General features: G+C 50.9%; 1 protein-coding gene across 3 annotated transcripts; it reads left to right on the top strand.

The window, feature by feature from the left end:
• Positions 1–661: 661 nt before the first annotated feature.
• On the top strand, positions 662–17895 carry DDI2 (DNA damage inducible 1 homolog 2). 3 transcript variants are annotated; one of them, XM_033159351.1, is made up of 10 exons: positions 674–912; positions 6232–6361; positions 7532–7789; positions 8127–8253; positions 8870–8997; positions 9385–9513; positions 10274–10377; positions 11275–11464; positions 14978–15041; positions 16176–16311. In XM_033159351.1, exons 1-9 carry the CDS (start codon positions 775–777, stop codon positions 14992–14994), a joined length of 1221 nt encoding a protein of 406 aa, XP_033015242.1. In that variant the 5' UTR covers positions 674–774; the 3' UTR covers positions 14995–15041; positions 16176–16311. The 3 variants fall into 3 exon arrangements, with proteins under 3 accessions (XP_033015241.1, XP_033015240.1, XP_033015242.1); XM_033159349.1 differs by lacking the exon at positions 14978–15041 and having other exon boundaries at positions 665–912; positions 16176–17895; XM_033159350.1 differs by lacking the exons at positions 9385–9513; positions 14978–15041 and having other exon boundaries at positions 662–912; positions 16176–17895.
• Positions 17896–18198: the final 303 nt, after the last annotated feature.

The raw sequence follows: 18198 nt of genomic DNA, 5'->3' as shown, positions 1-18198 counted from the left end.
GCCCCTAACTGGAGGCAGAGCAGAGCCAACCTGGCCAGAAGCCATCAGTGGTCCTCTCCTCCTGCATGAATTTGCCTAATCCTTTTCTAAAGCCATCCAAGTTGGTGGCCATCGCTGCTCCCTGTGGCAGGGAGTTCCAGAGGTTAACCGTATGCTGCGTGAATAAGTGCTTTCTTTTCTCTGCCCTGATTTCTCTTTCCTGGGAGGTCTTTCCTGGTGTAAATATATTTGTAGCCTGGGGGGATTACCGCGGCGTGGACTGTCCCCGAGAACCGTAGACTGTCCCCGGGACGGGTGAGGGTGCTGATCCCTTATTTTCAAATCCGAAACTTGACAGCTATGGTCCTTTACCTTCCTGCCACTCAGCCTCCATTAAAATTGTAATCGCGATCTGGAAAAATAAAACGACAAACAGCATTGACGACGCTGCAACTCTACAAACGACACCACCTTCGCCCCTCTGGTCCTGCCCTGCACCCGGCGTCGGAGCCGGACGTCGTGACCGCCTACTCCCGCCCCTACCCCTAAGGGCTCCGCCCTGGGGGCGGGGTGACGCCGCGCTGGCGCAGCGCTGTCCCCGCCCACCTTCCCGTCCTTTTGCGACGGAGGGGCGGGGCGGGGCGTTAAAGAGTCGCTGCCGTAAACGCGGCGTCGCTTTGCGGCGTCTCTGAGGCGAGGCAGGCGGGCGAGCTGGGGCTCAGCCAGGCGGGCTCCGGATCCGCTCTGCCGTCCTTCTCGTGTTTCCCTTCCCACCCCGCACCCCTCGGCGGAGCGATGCTCCTGACGGTCTTCTGCCTGCGGCGCGACCGCTCCGAGCTCACCTTCTCGCTCCAGGTGGACGCCGACTTCGAGCTCCAGAACTTCCGCGCCCTCTGCGAGCTCGAGTCCGGCATCCCCGCCGCCGAGAGCCAGGTCAGCGCGCGCCCGGGAGGGGGAAGGGGATGCGCGTGCCCGGGGCTGGGACATGAATAAAACGGAGGGAGGGGGAAATAAGGCGAGGCCAAAGGGGCACGTGTGTCTCTCTGTGTGTGTGCTCTCGCGCGCCTCCCCCTCTTACTCCGAGTAGACCCTCTTTTAAAACGGGGGCGGCTTAATCCAGCCTCCCTTGCTTTTAATCAGCTTCAGGTTTAGCTGTGGTTCCTGCATTGCAAGGACGGGGCGGGGGTGCGACTAGATGACCCTAGTCGTCCCTGGGCCCCTTCCAGCTCTGCAGGCCTATGGAAGGGTCTCCTCTTGAGTAGGGCTCACGTTTGGATGCATGGGTCCGGCTTTCCCCAGCTGGGTGGATGGGGTCTTGAGCAAGCAGTGTGTGTATTTCTCCCTCTCCTTCCCCCCTCCCCTATATATCTGCTTTCTTAAGGTTTTTTGTCATGTTTATTTTATTTATTTTTTAATAATTATCCTGTGTGTAAGTCACATGCAAATCGCCTCTTTACATGTTGCGCCATTTGCATTTAAAACTGTAATTTGCTTTCGGCACCTTTGGCAGAAAAGTGGTATGTGAATGTGATAAAGATAATACAGTATGATAAGTAAAGCAGTGGTGGGGATAGTTATCCCCCTCTGAAAAGCTTCAGGGTGCCCAACCCTGTGGGTCATATCCATGTAAGTTCTTCCAAGAGTAGACCCATTGAAGGGAAAGGAGCAAAGTTAGCCATGTCCATTAATTAAAAGTGTGTCCACTTTGTGTAGGTTACAGGTAGGTAGCCATGTTGGTCTGCCATAGTAAAAAATAATAAATAAAAAAATCATTCCAGTAACACCTTAGAGACCAACTAAGTTTGTTCTGGGTATGAGCTTTCATGTGGTCTCTAAGGTGCTACTGGAAGGATTTTTTTTATTTTTTATTTTGTTTTCACTCTGTGTAGGGTTAGTGTTGTCAAAGAAATCAACAAATTCCAGTGCCAAGCACAGTCCAAATACAACACTAGCCCTTCTCAGACTTTTTTTAAATGAATAAAGACTAACTCAGTCCGATTATTGTTAGCGGGCCTCCGCTGAGTAGGACCCACATTGGCTATACAACCAAATGGACAGTATCTGTCCAGTGTTAGCCACCTGTACTCAAGAGTAGACCCATTTGCATATAATGGGTTGGGGTTGCTTCATAAGCCCATTGGCTTCAGTGTGGTCTATTCTCGAGTATGCCTAGCTAACATTGGATGGGTGTCTTCCAGGTGGATCAAAGCAGCCTTACCTAACCTGGAACCCTCTAGACCAGTGGTGGACAAACGTGGCCCTCCAGCTGTTTTGGGACTACAATTCCCATCATTCCCTGGACACTGGTCCTATTAGCTAGGGAGGATGGGAGTTGTAGTCCAAAAACAGCTGGAGGGCCAAGTTTGGCCACCACTGCTCTGGACATTGCTGGACTCCCGTCAATGATCCTTCATGACCAGGGAGCTGAAGGCCAGCTGCATTAAAAGAAGGAAAAATAGCATTGGAAGTAACTAGGGGCAGTAAAAGCAAGTGGCATTGGTGGCTCTCCAGGTATTGTCAGACTCCCAATTCCCAGTGTGGCCAGTGATGGGGTGGTAGCCCAGCAACAACTGGTGCTCTGATTGTGTAGGAGGCAGCCTTGGTGGGGTGTCTGTTGGGTGCTGTGCTGCAGTTTGTATTGCAGTAGAAACAACAACAGACAGTCACAGCATCTGTACCTCAGATAAAATACAAAACCATGTATATCTCTGGATAGAAACGTGTTTAAATATTGAACTAAACTGACAATAACATCATACAAAAAGCATACATAGATATTTCTTCAGAGGCAAAGCCTATATATACTATCAAACATCAAAGTGGTAATTCAAAGTGCAATATATAATGTAAAGGATGGTTATGCAAAATCTATAACATATGGGTCTATCTTCTCAATGTTGGAGAAGGTTATACAAAGTCATTCAGACGTGTGGGTATGTCCTCCCGACGGGTGGCCAGCTTCAAATCTTCCCGTTTCACCAGTAGTTTCGTCAAGGTCTGGACTTTTATCTTAGATAACAACAGTACAAACCATCAACTTTACTAAAACTATGTATATTGCACTTTGTCAGTTATTATATTGTCAGTTTAGTTCAGTATTTAAACACGTTTCTATCCAGAGATATACACGGTTTTGTATTTTATCTGAGGTGCAGTTTGTATTGCAGCTGGCTCTGTTGGTGGCTCCTCATGATATGTGATAAAACTCTGCCTGGCTTTTCACAAGAGACTGATAAAGTGCTAAGTCTCTGTGTGCCACAGTGTGGAGCTTGTTAAAAGCAGAGTGGGAGAGGAAAGCGCCTGCCAAACTCTCCTAGGAGCATCCTGCATGGGGGGGGGGGGTTGGGGTGGGAACTTGTATGCAAGGGGCCCACTTCCTCCGGCTGTGGGTCTGTAAAAATGAAAGCAGCTTAAGCTGCTTTGGGCCAAGTCAACTGGTTTGCCCCAGTTTGGCTGACACATACTTAGCAGCTGCTCTCATGCCTGGGTCTTTTACAGTCCTACCTGGAGATCCTGGTGGAAAGTGAACCTGGGACCTTCTCCATGCCAAGCAGAGGCTTTGTCACTAGGGTAGAGAAGCTAGGTTTTTAGGATTGTCTGTGTTCACCCTGGCACCTCTTTACCCTGGGCTTTGACCCTGTTCTTGTGATTGTAAGTCGTTTAAAACAGCTTTTAATGTTGTGTTTTAAATAGTTGCAACTTGCCCTAGGATCTTAGGATGAAGGGCGAGTAATAAATTTAAATAAATAATAATTCAGCTTGGAAGGTAGCTATGCTGACCTGGCCCCTGCAACCACCCAGAGGAGTCTCCGTGGTGTGGTTCATGTTTCTCAGGGGTGCCTCAGGCCCTACACACCTGAAAAGAATGAAGACCAACCAATGCCAGTGGGTCTTGTCTGGAGTAGAGCTTAGTTGGAATCAACCTTGTCCCATTGGAAGGTAGGGAGTCCTCTCAGGGCTCAAAAGGGGGACCTCACAGCTTGGAAGTCTGTTGCAATCAACAAGACTTTGTAGGATGAGGCAACCGCCTGGCACAGAGGAGTGAGTGTCCAGCTCATCTTGGGTTGGCAACGTGAGGTCCTTCCCCGGACTCTTGCGCCAGAGTATCATGACCGTCTATTTTAGGATTGTGGGAAGCTGTGAATTCTCTCCCGTCTCCATAGCTAAACTGCTCCCTTCATGCAGGCAGTAAACATCACGGAGCAGTAAACACCGTGGAGCTCCCAAAGACGGGCCCCCAGATCCTTGTCTTGGAGTAAGGATCCCCCCTTGGACTCACTGGGCCTCCTTTCATGCCCCTTCTGTTCTGCCTCCTCAATCTTTCTCCCTGCCTCCTTCTCATATTGCACATTATGGACTGGTGATGGAAGGAAGCTGGAGGGGAATAGGGTTGCGGGGGGGGGGGGGAGAGACATTCCCCCAGTGAAACTTTGAGGGATCCAGCCCAATCCATGCCCACCTCCCAGAGAACTGGCCAGGTGTCTCCTGGCACTGGAACCCCCTGTATCTGCCTTTGCTGGGTTTCCTGGCGCCTCTCCCTTGACGGAGGTGGCTCCTGCCTCTGCTGGAACTGGCTCACCCACAATCCTTTGTGCCAGTTGGGCAAGATTGCTCAGCCTCGTGGGCGGCTCTGGAGGAACTGCTTTTGAATTCCCATCTTGCTCCGTGAGTGACGCATCCCATAGTAGAGGTGTGTGTCTGTGTCTGTGTCTGTGCATGACTTTTGCCAACTCCTAATGGTGTCTTGAGACTGGGAGGAGAAGCGACTTCCTGGAGGCCAAAGAGCAAGTGTGTGTTTCATATCCTGGATCAGTTCAGAGAAGAGCCACCGACTTGGCTGCTTTTGTGTGGCTCCTTTGCTCCTGGGCTGACTTTGGCTAGGACTGTGCCATGGGATGTCAAGACTGTAAGTTGGAAAGCGAAAGGGATACTTACTTACCTGCTGGAGGCTTTGTGTGGGGAATTCAGCAAAGCGCTCTCTCCCTCCTCCATCAAGCCTGCTCTTTCGCTGACATGGCATTTTCTTGCCACCTCTTGTATGCCTTGAAAGTGTTTTGATGCAAGGCTGTCATAAGGCACTCACCTGATAGCCAGTAAGTCCCGTGTTTGAGTGTTATCTCTCAGGCCACTAACTTCCAGTGCAGGTTTCATGAAGCAAAGCAAGATGAGGATAGCATAATAATAATAATAATAATAATAATAATAATAATAATAATAATAATAATAATAATTTGTTTGTACCCCGCCCATCTGGCCGGGCTTCCCCAGCCACTCTGGGCGGCTTCCAACAAATATTAAAATACATTAAAATGTCACAGATTAAAAACTTCCCTAAACAGGGCTGCCTTCAGGTATTTTCTAAATGTCAGGTAGTTGCTTATCTCTTTGGCCTCTGATGGGAGGGCGTTCCACAGGGCGGGCGCCACTACCGAGAAGGCCCTCTGCCTGGTTCCCTGTAGCTTTGCTTCTCACAGTGAGGGAACCGCCAGAAGGCCCTCGGCGCTGGATCTCAGTGTCCAGGCTGAATGATGGGGGTGGAGACGCTCCTTCAGGTATACAGGACCGAGGCCGCTTAGGGCTTTAAAGGTCAGCACCAATACTTTGAATTGTGCTCGGAAACGTACTGCTAGCCAATGTAGATCTCTCAGGACGGGTGTTATGTGGTCCCGGCGGCCACTCCCAGTCACAAGTCTAGCTGCTGCATTCTCTGTGGTTTTGGGTGTGATTGCGCAGGGAAATGTGGAAGGCATTCCCCCCACAAATGCCAAGTTTCTTATAATAATAATTTAATTTTTTAAAATATTTATACCCCGCCCATCCAGCTGGGTTGCAGCTTCCAACACATATAAAAACATAATAAAACGTCAAACATTAAAAACTTCCCAATACAGGACTGCCTTCGGGTGTCTTCTAAAAGTTGTGTAGTTCTTTATCTCCTTGACATCTGATTGGAGGGTATTCCACAGGGGAAAACATTGCGTTACATGTCCTGAATCAGTCCAAGGCACAGCACAAGCCCCCAGTCCTCATTCTTCTGGCACCCTGTTGGCTAGCAAAAGTGAGGCAAGCTGAGTCTGTCCTGCTTAAGGCCTGGTCCTCACAGATACCTCTGGGGATCTTCCATCCTGTGTGTGTCCGGCCTGCAGTGGAGTGCGGACATTTATTCTCTCATGTCTGAGCTTTCTTGGCAGTACTTTTCTCCTAGTCAGATGTGGTGAGTTGTTTATTAACCAGCTTTCCCTTTTCTCCCAGATTGTCTACGCAGAGCAGCCCCTGACTGACAACCACCGGTCTCTGGCTTCTTACGGCTTGAAAGACGGCGACGTGGTGATCCTGCAGCAAGTGGAGAATGCGGGGGTGCGGCCCCCGGCCCCGTTTCCTGGTGAGGAAGGCTCCCTCTTCACCCCACCCTGTCCCTGGCAGACTTCTCTGTGATCTGGGCTGTCCACAGGACTCGGGTCACATTGAGCCTAGGAGTCTGTTGATTCTCTGAGCGCTTAACTTTGCTGTCTTAAATAACTGTTGCATTAAAAGGTTTCTGAGCCAGTGTGTCTTACTGTTAACCAGAAGGTTGGTGGTTCGAGCCCACCCAGGGGCAGCTGTGGGTGGGATTCCTGCATTCTATAACTCTATGAAACCGTGGGCTGAGCCAGCCTCTTCCTCTTGTCCTGCTTTGGGAAATTGCCTTCTGCTCAACACTGTTCCTACTGCTCCACTCTTGAGCATTATAGAATCATAGAGTTGGAAGAGACCACAAGGGCCATCCAGTCCAACCCCCTGCCAAGCAGGAAACACCATCACAGCATTCCTGACAGATGGCTGTCAAGCCTCCGCTTAAAGACCTCCAAAGAAGGAGACTCCACCACACTCCTTGGCAGCAAATTCCACTTCCTTGTCATGCTCTGCACATGCTGAGACCGTAAGGACACTTGTGAGCCTCCTCTTCCCTGGAGCCAGCCATCGCTTGCCCAGGAGGAAAGCAGGAGATTCCTCGCAGCAGAGGCTGCTGTGATCCCGGAGCTACCGTTGCTGTGTCTCTTGACTGGATCTTCATATATCTAAAGGGCTGTCACATGGAAGATGGAGCAAGCTTGTTTTCTGCTGCTCCAGAGGGTAGGACCTGAACCGATGGGTTCAAGTTACGAGAAAGGAGAGTCTGACTAAACAGCAGGAAAAACATTCTGGCAGGGAGAGCTGTTTGACAGTGGACCAGACACTCTCAGAAGGGCATGGACTCTCCTACATAGCAGGATTTTAGGCACAGGCTAGATCGCCATCCTGTCCAGGATTATTTCACTGTGGTTCCTGCATTTCCGGGGGTTGGACTAGATGACCATTGGGGGGCCCCTTCCAGCTTTATGATTCTGTGATTCTATTATTTTGTCAACCTGCTGAACTACATTGTGGAGGCTGGATACTTGGCATGGCTGTGTGTGTGTGTGCATGTGTGTGCGTGTGTATCAGAGGGGATTGGGCCTTGGGGTTCCCCCCACAATAGGGTAAAAATCACCAGGGCTAGTATTAACTGTTCTGTTAATTCCCCTCTGCCTAGGTTTGCCCAGGATAGACTTCAGCAGCATCACTGTTCCTGGGACTTCAGGCCAGCCTCCCCAGCTGCCCTCACTGGCACCCCCAGCGCAGCAGCCCACCTCACAGCCTGGCCTGTCTCCTCCCGAGTTCCCCTCCCCACCGCAGGGCTTGGACAACCCAGCGCTGTTGAGAGACATGTTGCTGGCCAATCCCCACGAGCTTTCCCTGCTGAAGGAGCGCAATCCACCCCTAGCAGAAGCTCTGCTCAGCGGGGACCTGGGTGAGTATCTTCCCCGGAATGGGGCGTTTGTGCCGGAGGAGAAGAAACCCCCTGAATTCTTTGGGGTGACTTGCTGGAAGGCTGCAGGATGGGCAGAAGAATGGGCGCTTTAGCCTCATGGCTGCGCTCAGATGGGTGTGTGCATTGGTTTGACTTCCTGGCTTTTGCACTATCCCAGACTGACGAGGATTTGGGGAGAGGAGGGAAGTGAGGAGTGTTTGGAAAGGAACTGGAGCTGGGTGGTGCACATGGAGCGCTTCGTGAGCTGTCGAGGCGTGCCACCGAAACGCTAGCTGTGGCTGCCAGTCACTATTGTAAATGTCTTTCCTTACTCTAGAGAAGTTTACCCGGGTGCTTGTAGAGCAGCAGCAAGATCGAGCCCGCCGGGAGCAGGAGAGGATCCGCCTGTTCTCCGCCGACCCTTTTGATCTTGAGGCTCAGGCCAAGATCGAAGAGGACATTAGGTAGGCAAAGGTCTGGGGGCCACCCCTGGGGGTGCAAGCGGCTTGTCAGTTTCAAACCTGTAGTGCAGATTTGTCGCCTCCTGGCTGAGCCTTCCCTGAGCTCCTGCGCCTCCCTAAGGGGTGGGGGGACAACAGGTATCCTCAAACCCACATCTGTCGGGTTTATGAAGAAAAGCTGTAGCTCAGTGGCAGAGTGTCTGCCTTGCAAACCGAAGGTCCCAGGTTCAGCTCCTAATGGCATTTCCAGATAGGTCTGGGAAGAGACTCCCTGCCTGCAACCCTGGAGAGCTGCTGCCTGTCAGTGCAGATAGTAGTGAGCTAGATGGACCCAAGGGTCTGACTCGGTACAAAGCAGGTGGGAAAGAATCTCAGGCGGCATCTCTACACGTGCACACACGGAGAGAGCTAACCTGTGAAGTATCTCGTGGGCTCTGCACGAGGCCAGGCCTGCTGCGTTGCTGTGGGTCAGCCCTGTTGCCAGCTTCACCCTCTGGGCCAGGGGGGTTGCTCTGCCTCTAGCATGGAGCATGTGGTAGGCAGCCCTGTCAGGGAGGGCCAATCCGTGGTGCTGGCGTTTAATACTGGACCTTCACCCATGTTTTGATGTTGAATGCAGGCAGCAGAACATCGAGGAGAACATGACGATCGCCATGGAGGAGGCCCCGGAGAGCTTTGGCCAGGTGGTGATGCTCTACATCAACTGCAAAGTCAACGGCCACCCTGTGAAAGCCTTTGTGGACTCAGGTGAGTTAGGCTAAGAGGCAGTGACTGGCCCAAGGTCACCCACAGAGCTGCATGGCTCAGCGAGGATTTGAACCTTGGCCTCCCAGATCCTAGTCCCACATGCCAAACTTGCTCTTGTCTCCCAACAAGACATTGGGCTGCTTCCAGTGCTGGCTCTACTCTTGAGTAAACCTCTGTTGGTTACAACCCCTTGCCTTGGTCGTGTAGACTTAATGCTAAATTTCTGCTGTGCTTGTGAGAGGAGGAGGGAGAGCCTTGCCCCCCAGAGGCAAATGTTTTCCCAAGTGTCAACCACCATAATGGGGAGAATATGGGGCAGCTGCCCCTTTTGCTCCCTGGGAAGAGGTTGGGTGTGCCTTTTAACACCGGCTGCTGTATTTCTGGCAGGGGCACAGATGACCATCATGAGCCAAGCGTGCGCAGAGAGGTGCAACATCATGCGGCTGGTGGACCGGAGGTGGGCAGGCATCGCCAAAGGCGTGGGGACCCAGAAGATCATTGGCAGGGTCCACCTGGGTAAGGGCGGCAGATTCCTTGCAGCTGGCTGGCGGGGCAGGGAGGGTGGGGAGCTCCCTGCTTCCAGAGCCAGAGTCGAGGCTGCTGCAGGCAGCGCAGAGTGCAACACTTATCCCACAGGAGGCAGTGAGAACCACCAACTTGCAGAGAGCATTAGCCAGATTCACAGAGGAGGGTAAAGGCTCTGTTTTCTCTCTGCTGTCAGAAGCAGGGAAATTTATTTTATTATTATTATTTATTGAATTTATATACTACCCTATACCCAGAGGTCTCAGGGCGGTTCACAGAATGAAATCAAAATATAAAACTGCAAGACGCATAATCAAAATAAAAACAACAACCCAATAAACCCCCCCATCCCCCCAAAAATCACATTTTAAAAGGGCATAGGATCCTCACAACATTTAACAAACCCGGGCAGGAGCCACTTGTTGGAAAGACCATGATCTCAGATATGTCTGCGGAGATATTTACGAAATATTGCTCTGAATGTTCATGAAATGCCTCTGAGTGCCAGTGGCTGGGAATCACAATTGGGGATGAGTTGCCTTTGTGCTCGAATCCTGCTTGTGGGTGGCCCCTGGGAGAACAGGGTGCTGGACTTGGGTGGGAATTCTAGCCTCATCCTGCTTCGGGCAGCTGCTTATGTTAACATGACTTGTCATGGCCAACAGCTAGAACAACGAAGTCATTTTAATTGGATTGGTTTGGTTAATATGCCAGTCTCTCTTCTCTCCTCCCCACCCCCAATCTGCTTTAGCTCAGGTCCAGATTGAAGGAGATTTCCTGCCTTGTTCATTCTCCATCCTGGAGGAGCAGCCCATGGATATGCTCCTGGGACTGGACATGCTGAAGAGGCACCAGGTGAGGCTGGCAAAGTGGGGGGGGGCAGCATCCTCTGAAATGTGTGTGTGTCTCTGTGTGTGGTCATCGCCCAGCAGCTTCTACCCTTTAAAAAAAAAAAGAAAAGAAATATGTTCAATAGTTTTTTTTTTTAAGGGTTATGCAGAAATCCTGCAAATTAACAGCTATCAGGATTTGATAGCAGTATACATAGTCCATATACAATTGTGGGTCGCTTGGAATGAAGATGTTCCCGCCAAAGAAGAACGGATAAGTAGAGCGATGGGCTATGCAGAATTGGCAAAGTTAACAGCCAGAATAAGAGAATCCAACAATGATTGCTTTGCGGAAGAATGGAAGCCCTTTCGGACTACTTAAGGAAATATTATAGTTTGATGACCTCGCGAGTAGGATTTGAATTATGAGCCACAGAAGGAATTGGAGAATGTAGTATTGATGTGTTGGCATAAGAAATAGAATGCAGTGGGCAGCAGAGGGGGGAGAAATTAAAACACCACGGAAAATAGGGCAGGAAGTAGAGAAAAGACAAATTCGTTATGTTGATATTTTTTTGAAAATTCAATGGAAATTTATTAAACCAAAGTAACTAAGCCACAGGTATGTGACTGCGAGGAAGGTTGCAACTGGAACTACTTGTGGCATAGACGTAATGGTTAAACAAGATGGTTAAAAACCACAGACTCTGTATTATACTGAGGGAAGGTAACTGAATGGATTCAGGGCATTTGAATGCTTTACCTGTCATATTCATTCATAGGGCGGGGTTGGGGGCATCTGTTTTTCCCTGGGTGGTTTTGAAGCTGTCTGGCATTAGGGCATTGTCTGCAGTTGAAGGGCAATGAAGCTCCCCTGGTGTCCCCTAACCAGGATCTCTGCTCCTTCCCACCCACCCCCCAGTGTTCCATAGACCTCAAGAAGAACGTGCTGGTGATTGGCACTACGGGGTCCCAGACGACTTTCCTGCCAGAGGGGGAGCTCCCCGAGTGTGCGAGATTGGCCTACGGGGCGGGGCGAGAGGACGTGCGGCCTGAGGAGATCGCAGACCAGGAGCTGGCAGAAGCCATACAGAAATCCGTCGACGAAGCAGGTACTGCAAGGATACGCCCGTGGTGGAGTGGCAAGACACCTGCTTGGCATGCCAAAGGGCCCCAGGTCCAGTCCCTGGAATCTTTAGGTGTAGGGCTGGGAGAGTCTCTTCCTGCTTGCCGTCCTGGAGAGCTGCTGCCAGCCAGTGTAGGTCAGTGCTGAGCTAGATGGGCCCAAGGTTCTGGCTCCGCATAAGGCGGCTTTCTGTCGACAGAAGGCTCCCTCGTTTCCCCTTTGCCAACCCGGCTGGCCATTTTTGTGCAAGCAACTGCAAAGGCTGAGACCGAGAGGAGTTGTAGTCTGAAGCACTTGGAGAGCACCAAGCTGGTTTTAAGAGCATGCCAAGAGTAGAGGTTTCTTCCTTACGCCTCCTAGAGATGGTGCCTGTGACTTTTTGATTTGTTAATCCCTTAAGCCCTTAATAACCTAACCAGTTAATCAATTGAAAGTTGCAGAACCCCATTTGCTTAGAAATTAAAAAAAGGAATCGCAATTACCTTTGTATCCCACCTGCTAAGGAGCGCGGTGGTGGTTTAGCCTTAAAGCAACCCTGTGAGGTAGCCTCGGCTGCAAGACAGTGGCTTTCCCAAGGCTACCCAGTGAACGTTGAACCCAGGCCCAAGGCTGCCTTCCTAGCTGCTGAGCTGCGTTGACTGCTCAACCAATAAGACTCAGAAGGCGCCAGAGGCCCCTTCCTACTCTCTGCGGGCCCTGCTTCCACCTTGGCCCCAAAGCAGGATTGTCCCCTCCTCACAAGACAGGCTAGGTGTCCTCCATTGCAGCAGAACAGCACACGTAGAATCATAGGATAGAACTGGAGAGTTGGAAAGGACCAAAGGGGTCGTTGTAGCCCAGCCCTTCTTGCAAAGCTAAGTATATTGAAGCTAGGGCCAAATATCTTGGCCCGATAAAATGCGAGGACCTCGACTGATGCTTTCACCCACCTCCCCACCACCATCTCTGGATGCGTTAGTTGCAGTTGCAGTTGCTCAAGACACCCGAGTCAGAAGACGGGAGGAGAGGAGACGGCGGAGGGAGAGTCGCCTGTCTTCGGGAGCCTCTGCCCGCCACAGGACCTCCCAGTGCGTCATCTTCTAATGCCTGGCACTCCCCTCACCCAGACCTTGCACAGCTTGGGTAAAACACCGTGCCAGGGAAATTGCTTTGTACTCCACTCCTGACATTAAAAGCCTCCCGTTCCAACATGTCTAGCTCAGTCTCAATTTTTGTCCGGAGGCCCCTGGCCCAACTGCAGGAGAGTGCTTAGGAGGGCAGGGGAGTTGGGGCAGGTAGCCTTCATGCCTGTCTCGATGAAGCAGCAGCTTTGCCTTCTCCACCTTCTCTCCTTTCTCTCTGCCAGGCTATTTCTCCCCATCCCCCTAGTGCTTCCTGTCTGGGCATTTGAGTGGGCAGACCCCTCTGCTCCTTACTAGTGGCTGCTGTGATTTTGTAGCATTATAATTCTTTACCTGAAATGCACCAGGATTTTTGTTGTTTCAGGCAAAAGAGGACGGTCCTTCGTTTAGGAGCTAGGGGCTTTGAGTAGTGGTGGGTTGTAACATTCACCACTACTCCACAACACATTCAGGCCTGTGTGGTTGCCATGTGGGGTGACGTGGAAAGGCCTTTGACCACCTTCTCGCCCCCAGCAGTGAAATGCAGCTTAGATGCTCTTTCCAGAAGCTGATGTTTGTTTACCTACGAGATCACCTGATAGGCTTTTGCTCACATGCCACATAGACCCTGGAACATGCCTGGGCTCAGGCTTCTGTGGGGCACAAGGGCTCGTGGCAAAGGGGCAGAGAAAGAAGGCCTCAGCAGCAGGCAGGCTGGTGCAGATTATCCTCAACCACTGGCCCTGCAAGCAGGGACTAGGCATCCCAATAACATCTGGAGGGAATTTAGGGCAGTGTGAGCAGTTGCGCTGCACAGAGCGCCCAGCCGAGGGGGTGCAAAGTAGTAGTAACAACAACAACAACAACAATAATAATAAAACCCATATTTATATGGGAACCTACTGAGATGGGGCAGGTGGGGCTTGTCTACCTGGGAAGGTAGCCCAACTAGGAGAAGGAAACCTTGGATCCAAAACCTCCACTGGATATTTTTGGGAGAAGTAAACAAAAATCTGGAGTGGAGTCCCTAAGGCAGTTGACAGCCTCCTTCCAGCAACACCTGCAAGCCAAGCTGGTGCCAAACGTATTGCTCTGCTTTCCTTTGGGCCACCACCAGCGAGGCCAAGAGCAGCAGGGTCTTGTGATCTGGGCAGCCCAGGACCCCCAGGCACTCTGTCTAGGCTTGCATCCCAGGAAGGTCTCTTTGGTGCTGCTAACACCGCGACCTGACTTCATTCCCAGAGGCGCACTGCACTGTCTCTCGAGACAGACAGGTGCCAACAACAAAATTACCTTACCCCATGTATGCCCACTTGACAACTTTGATCTACTGAACTGGCGTTACTACAGATACCATTTCTGCATTTGTAAGAAATGGATCTGTTAAGTTTGTTATCTTCGCTCTCTCAAACTCTTAATTTTTGTTAATTTTTCTTAGTGTGATACTGTTATTGTTTTATTTTTTGTAAACCGCTTTGAGGTTTTTGTTTTACAATCAAGCTGTATAGAAATTATGAAATAAAAAACAAAAACAGCACTTGATAACCCCGGGAAGACGTGGAGTCACTCCTTGTGATGCCCACTGTCACTTTTCTGCCTTGAAAATCTTTAACAAAGGAAAGCTTGCATTCCATTCTTGAGTTACATATTTGAAAACTGTTCCTCCATGTTCCCTATCCAATGTTGTTGCTGTCCTGCACCACCTCCCCACCCCCTGCAAGTCTCTCCATCCTGAATTACTTTTAAAATGTCCCCCCACCCCACAGAGGCAATGCTGGAGGGCTCCTCCCTGTCTAGTTCTTGAGCCCTCCTTGGTTTCGTTGGTTTGCGGCAGATGACCAGCTGTGGCAGTGCCTGCGCAGGGTTAGCAAGCCCTGCCTGCTTGCTTGAGCCGATTGAGTCAACTAGAGCCAGGAAGAGATTCTGAAGAGGTAGCACAGAGGAGATCTTCAGGCAGCCGGAGAGTCCCTTCCTCGCAGAGCATCGAGATCTGGATGGCAGGGAGGCAGGAACCCAGAGCTCAGGCTCAGAAAGTGGCCCAGAAGAGGCAGGCCAGTAGCATGCAGTGCCAAAAATCCATGCTAGTTGAGAATAGAAGACAGGAGCCCCACCAGCGCCCATCCACACCAGACCTCGACAGGAGAGCAAGCGGACGGTTCTTGACCCGTTCTAAAAAAGCAATTCAGTGTGCACTGTGAGGCTAGGATAGCTGAGCATCGTTCCTGGAAGAAGTCCCAGCTGTGAGGAGCTGCTAAGTTGCATGCAGGAAAGGGAGGGGGACAGGAAAGCAGACGGTGACATGAGGACCCACACGAGGGCTGCAAGCCACCTCCCGAGCCGTGGTGCATGTGCGTGTGTGCTAACCCGAGTTTGGTGTGTTTGTCTCCTAATCCAAACAGAACGCCAGAAGCCTTGATGCATGTTGTGTGGGGTTTGCTGCCGCTGGAGTGGGCCACAGACCAGGTATTCCACTGAGCTCTTCCATCTCCTTGAAGGGGGTTGCAGGGGTGGGGACTTTAAAGGAGCTCCTTCCTACTCTGGCATCTTCCCTGGTCGGCGTGGAGCAGGCTCTTGGATCTTGCCAGCATCTGCTGCAGAGAGAAGAGAAGAGAACTGCAGAGGGGGCATATTTGTGTGGATGTGCTCGAGCGCAGTAGTTTTTGTTGGTGCCTGGAGCTGAATACTCAACACCACTCTCTGAGGGATAAACTCACCACTGGCCAGACTTGGCCTCTTTTTCTGATGTTCACCCCAGAACAGATAAGTGGGGGGGAAGTGCAGGAATTTTGTTTCGTTTTGTCTCCGGGGAGTTTTATCAGGTGAGTAGATGCAAAGCGGACCTCAGAACCGGCTGCTTGTTTAAGACTGTTTGCCAAATAACTCAAGTCAAAAATGCAGTGCCATTTATTTTTATTTTAGCTAGCAAAACCTTTAACGCCTTTTTCCTGTGGGATTATCTCACAAGACTGACTAACCAGAGAGCAAGAGGCTCATATCCAGATCTGCACCTTCAGGAGCTGAGATGACCCCCGAGCTCAGACCGAATCTTGCTAACAGGTTGCCTAGTGCTGAGCAAATCAGCCTGGCGGGAGGGCTGCTTCTAATACACCTGTCTTTCAAGACTATTTCAAGCTGCTTGAAATGAAATATATTTTAAAACATGGCCAGGCTTCTTTACCACTGAATCCTCTCTCCTTTTTCACCCTGGGAAGAGGGAAAATACCCAGTTTTGGATATTTATAGCCTACTCTTAAAACGTTAGCAAGCATGTTGGTTTCACTAATTGCATCTTGTTGAAGCATTGGGGGGGGGGGAATAGTGAAACCTGTAGCTTTGTGGCCACTCTTGATTCTCAGCCTTATTTTATATACTGTATCTCTGCCAAAGCAGTGTGGGCAGCTTCCTGCCAAAAGGGCAAGAAGGGGGCGGAGGACGAAGATATCTGGTGCCTGTTTGGGTGCTAGCTGTTTTATGCTGCATAATAATAATAATAATAACAGGTGAGGTGAGGTGGCTGCTTGATGGAATGTATCAAAGGGGGAATCTCATTCCATTTCTCTCTCTCCCCCCTCCCTTTCTCCTCTCCCCTTTGTACAGAGAATAGTGACAAAGAAACTACCTCACTAGAAATGCCATCGCTACCAACTTCTGATGGGACGAAACGTCCAGTCCGTTTTCCAGAGATGGGTCCGAAGGCCGGCGACCTGGCAAGCCAATTGCTTGACCGTTCAGTCTCTGCGCCTTCTGTTTTCTCCCCCGAGGGCAGCCAGGGTGAGACTCTTAGCCCCAAGGTGGCCAAGTCCGTGGACTCTCTTCTTGAAAGCCCAACCAATTTGGAAGGCAAAGAGCCGCTTCCGCCTCCACCAAATCATACTGCTTCTGCCAATTCCGATGCTTCCCCAGCTGAAAAAACTGGAACGGGATCCCGTACTCATTCACAGGATGCCTCCCGAGAGCCAGTTGCTCACGGCAGCCTGCAGAAGCCCATTGCTGAAGACGATCCCCTTGGTCTGGCACCTGCTGTTGGAGGAGGAGGAGAAAGCCACTTGCTGGGCATTTGTGGGTCGCCAAAGGATCTGGGTGGACCCTTCCCTTCAGAGCAGCAGGAAGGGAAACAAACACAAAAACTTCAATTAGACCTCCAGGCACGCGAAACCCTTGGAAATGAGCAGCCTCTGGGTGAGCAGAAGGAGCCAGATTACCAGGAGCGTATCTGCGACATGGCTGTTTCCCCACCCCCTGCTGATGGAGAGCAGAGCCCTGACAACGTCCCCATGGAAGGGGAGGTGGGGTTTTCTGCAGGGGAGGGAAGGAGCTCAGAGACCCCCGCAGTGGGAGCCACCCAGGACCCTTCAGATCCACAGAGCTCCCTTGGACTGGCTGCTGTGAGCTCAGAATGTGCCATGATGGAGGTGGAATGGGCCAAGCGAGTTGCCTGCACTTCGGCCACTGATTTGATGCAGCCAGGAAGTGCATTTTTTGAATCGGATACACCCGCCGCCCCTTCCAGTGGCCAACTGACCGATCAGGCGGAAGACCCACACGTCTCCCTCTCCTCTGCCTTAAAGGAGCTTCACCAACTTCTTGCTGTCAGTTGCAAAGGGGAGTTAAGCGTTCCTTGGCATGAAGACACCAGCCCGTCCGCGTCTGCCCCTGAAGAGCAAACAGCAGGTGGGGGGATCTTTAAAGAGGAACATGGATGTGCACGCCTTGAGAGCCAGGATGTGGAACTCCCCATCCCTGAAAGTGCAGGGATACAAGTGTCCATGGACCTCCAGGAGGCCCACAGGTTGGCTGTGACATCCGAACGGGAGGCTCTGGTCATCCAAGGATCTTCTACATTGAGCACTTCCCTCTCCCTGAGCCCATCGGCAGCTTCTGCTCAGCTTCCGCACTGTGAATGCTCTGAAAGCCAGCCTCCTCATTTAGTTCTGGGTGGTGAAACTTTGGAGCAGGGCCAGCTTCTCAGCATGGGTCAAGATGCATCTCTGAGCTCTCAGAGTTCTTTCCCAGAAGAAACTGGACCACCAGACACCTTAAATGCAGGTGCTTTGGGGCCACTCGATGAGCCAACTGGCCCCTTGCTGCCTCTGAGCTTCCCAGATCGTGTGCCCCCCTGGCCCTCTGTTTTCCCTGCTGCAGACATTGATCAGATTGTGGGGGCCGGCTTTACACCCCAGGAAGCCGGTGAGGCTTTGGAGCATGCCGGTGGAAATGCAGACCTTGCCCTCCTCATTTTGCTAGCCAAGAATATAGTCGTTCCTACGTAACCATGGCAGGAAGACGGCCTGGCTTGCCGGCCTATACTCCCCCCACCCAAAAAAAAAGAGTCTGTATCTTGACTACATAGAATATTCTGCTTCAATGATTGAGCCACACTTTTTTTCTTAAAAGAAAAAGGAGAAAAGAGATAATATCATTTATTTTCAGCCAAAGTATCTTCTGTCTTGTTTTCCCTTGTTGAATTTAGGCATTTTAAAAGGAGCAAAGCATTGGTAATGTATCAGCACAGTAGCTTTTTATGATGACGATGACGATGGTGATGATGATGGTGATGATGATTAAGGCAATGTATAATGGAATAAAGAGTCTTTATTTAAATAACCTGTTTTTAAAAGAA

The sequence above is a fragment of the Lacerta agilis genome, chromosome 8 (assembly GCF_009819535.1).
Source record: "Lacerta agilis isolate rLacAgi1 chromosome 8, rLacAgi1.pri, whole genome shotgun sequence".
Taxonomy (NCBI): Eukaryota; Metazoa; Chordata; class Lepidosauria; order Squamata; family Lacertidae; genus Lacerta; species Lacerta agilis.
This window is presented reverse-complemented; position numbering and strand designations above follow the sequence as displayed.

Coding starts and splice junctions, on each gene's coding strand:
- DDI2 (XM_033159349.1), top strand. CDS start 775: ATGCTCCTGACGGTCTTCTGCCTGCGGCGCGACCGCTCCGAGCTCACC. Junction 9,514..10,273: donor CATTGGCAGGGTCCACCTGG/GTAAGGGCGGCA, acceptor AATCTGCTTTAG/CTCAGGTCCAGATTGAAGGA. Junction 11,465..16,175: donor GAAATCCGTCGACGAAGCAG/GTACTGCAAGGA, acceptor CCCTTTGTACAG/AGAATAGTGACAAAGAAACT.